The sequence below is a fragment of the Galeopterus variegatus genome, unplaced genomic scaffold, assembly GCF_000696425.1.
Source record: "Galeopterus variegatus unplaced genomic scaffold, G_variegatus-3.0.2 Scaffold1091, whole genome shotgun sequence".
NCBI lineage: Eukaryota > Metazoa > Chordata > Mammalia > Dermoptera > Cynocephalidae > Galeopterus > Galeopterus variegatus.
In genome coordinates, this window is record NW_007727202.1 from 436,958 (window position 1) to 438,713 (window position 1,756).

At 45.1% G+C, this 1,756-nt stretch overlaps 1 protein-coding gene across 1 annotated transcript in view; it reads right to left on the minus strand.

Moving 5' to 3' along the window:
- The window catches only part of ADAMTS16 (ADAM metallopeptidase with thrombospondin type 1 motif, 16), a gene marked incomplete at its 5' end in the record, with an annotated part of 142,187 nt that overhangs the window by 124,185 nt on the left and 16,246 nt on the right, over nucleotides 1-1,756 (minus strand). The window contains one exon of the mRNA XM_008574715.1: nucleotides 1,362-1,499. Coding sequence (XP_008572937.1) covers nucleotides 1,362-1,499 — 138 coding nt within the window. The remainder of the gene's footprint in view (nucleotides 1-1,361; nucleotides 1,500-1,756) is intronic.

A 1,756-nucleotide genomic window follows, 5' to 3' on the forward strand; every position in this document is an offset into this window, starting at 1 on the left:
TCAGCCATCTTCAAGAGATGAGACACTTTCTAAAGAAGACTTTCATTCATATTTTGCTAGTACTTGCAGGTAAAAATAAAAATAATGTCTGATTGCAACAGAATTGCATTTCCTCTGCTGGCTGCATCCATCGCCCTTGGATCAGTGAGGGGAGGTCAGCTCTAGGGTCCAGAATGCCTGGGTTCACTCTCAATTTTGTCACCAACTGGCTGGTCCCTCCAGGTTTCAGTTAGTTCCCTGCGATAGGATTTGGAGTTGCTGATGCCGCATAGAGGGCCCTCTTTGACTAATCCCCATGTCCTTTTCTTTCACGGGCATACAACGCTTCCAGCCCCCAGCCTTGCACTGCCGGCCACTGGCTGGGCTCTCCTTTCAGGAACACCCGTGGTGCTCTCTCTGTTCCCAGCTTCCACCTAGCTGCAGTGCAGAACAACGTCCTGGCAGAGGAGACACAGGACGGAAGGAACCTGGTTCCTGAAGGACTGCAGACAGGAGCAGAGACCCCTGACCTGCACTGAAATATGATACGGGTGAGAAATAAAGTTTTGGTTGAAGGCTCAAACCAGACTTTATACTCAAAGCCATTGAGATCTGGGGGCACAGTCTGCCTGACTAGCAAACGTAAGGATGTTTCTTAAAGTCCCTTCTTTTTCTAAAATTTTCAAATCTACTGACTACCTCTTTTTTCAAGGGTCAAACTCCCGCTCTTTAATGTTCTTTACCCGAAATAAATTAGAGTTATAATAACATTTTGTAAAAATAATTCTTATGATTTCAGGATTTTAGAACCAGGTTAAGGTTTATAAGAAGGTTCTTCAAAAATTTCATGGAAAAATAGAATTAAAAGATAGTACAAATTTTTCTATGAACTTTTGGAAGTCCCTTCATACACTCAAGTTTTCCATCTAATAAGAAATGAATTCTGTGAAAAAAAAAGGAAAGGAAAAAAGAACACTGAAGAGTTAGTTATGCTTTAGCATTATGTAAACATATGTATACATGCTCGATCTTCCTATTCATTGACTGAAGATACTTAGTTATAGAAGTGAAAATTAAAAAAACAAAAAAAAGTTAAGTGACAAATACTTTGGTTTGATTAGTGCCCTATGGGCTTTCTTTGAAGATGAAGGTCATGTTGGATTAAGCCGGCAAGCCTCAATGCTCTGAGGAGGTGTCCAGCAAACTCCTCTGTCGGCCCTCAAAGGGGAGCCGTCCTGGGCAGCACGGCCCCAGCTGTGTGCACAGGGCCAGGCCGAGTGGGCAGTGAGCAGCAGAGGCACCGAAAGACCGCAGGACTGGCTCACGGAGTTCATACCTTAAAAATCTGTGCAGTTCGCAGGACTGGCTCACGGAGTTCATACCTTAAAAATCTGTGCAGATACTGGCGGCTGCAGGGTGACCAGGAGAAGACCCCGTTGCGTCCCGCCAACGTGGGGGACATGATGCTACCCTCGGACTTCTTGCACATGTTTCCTTCCCCATCGTGGACCATGCCAAAGCTGTGAGACACAGAGAGAGAGAAGGTTCTTTGATCTAACACACTCCTACAAATACTAGTGGAGACCGTGAAGCCTCCTTTCCCTCTGAACACCAGGCGGGTAAGAAACAAAGCCACAAACGCCAAACTGCTGAGGATGTTGATGTGCTCCTGGACCTTTCTGGAAGAACATACCATTCACTGAACTGTGTGAAAGAGCCCACTAATATCGAATCAGAGTGAATGGTGAGATGCCTGTGGAGGGAAGATGTTTTAGTT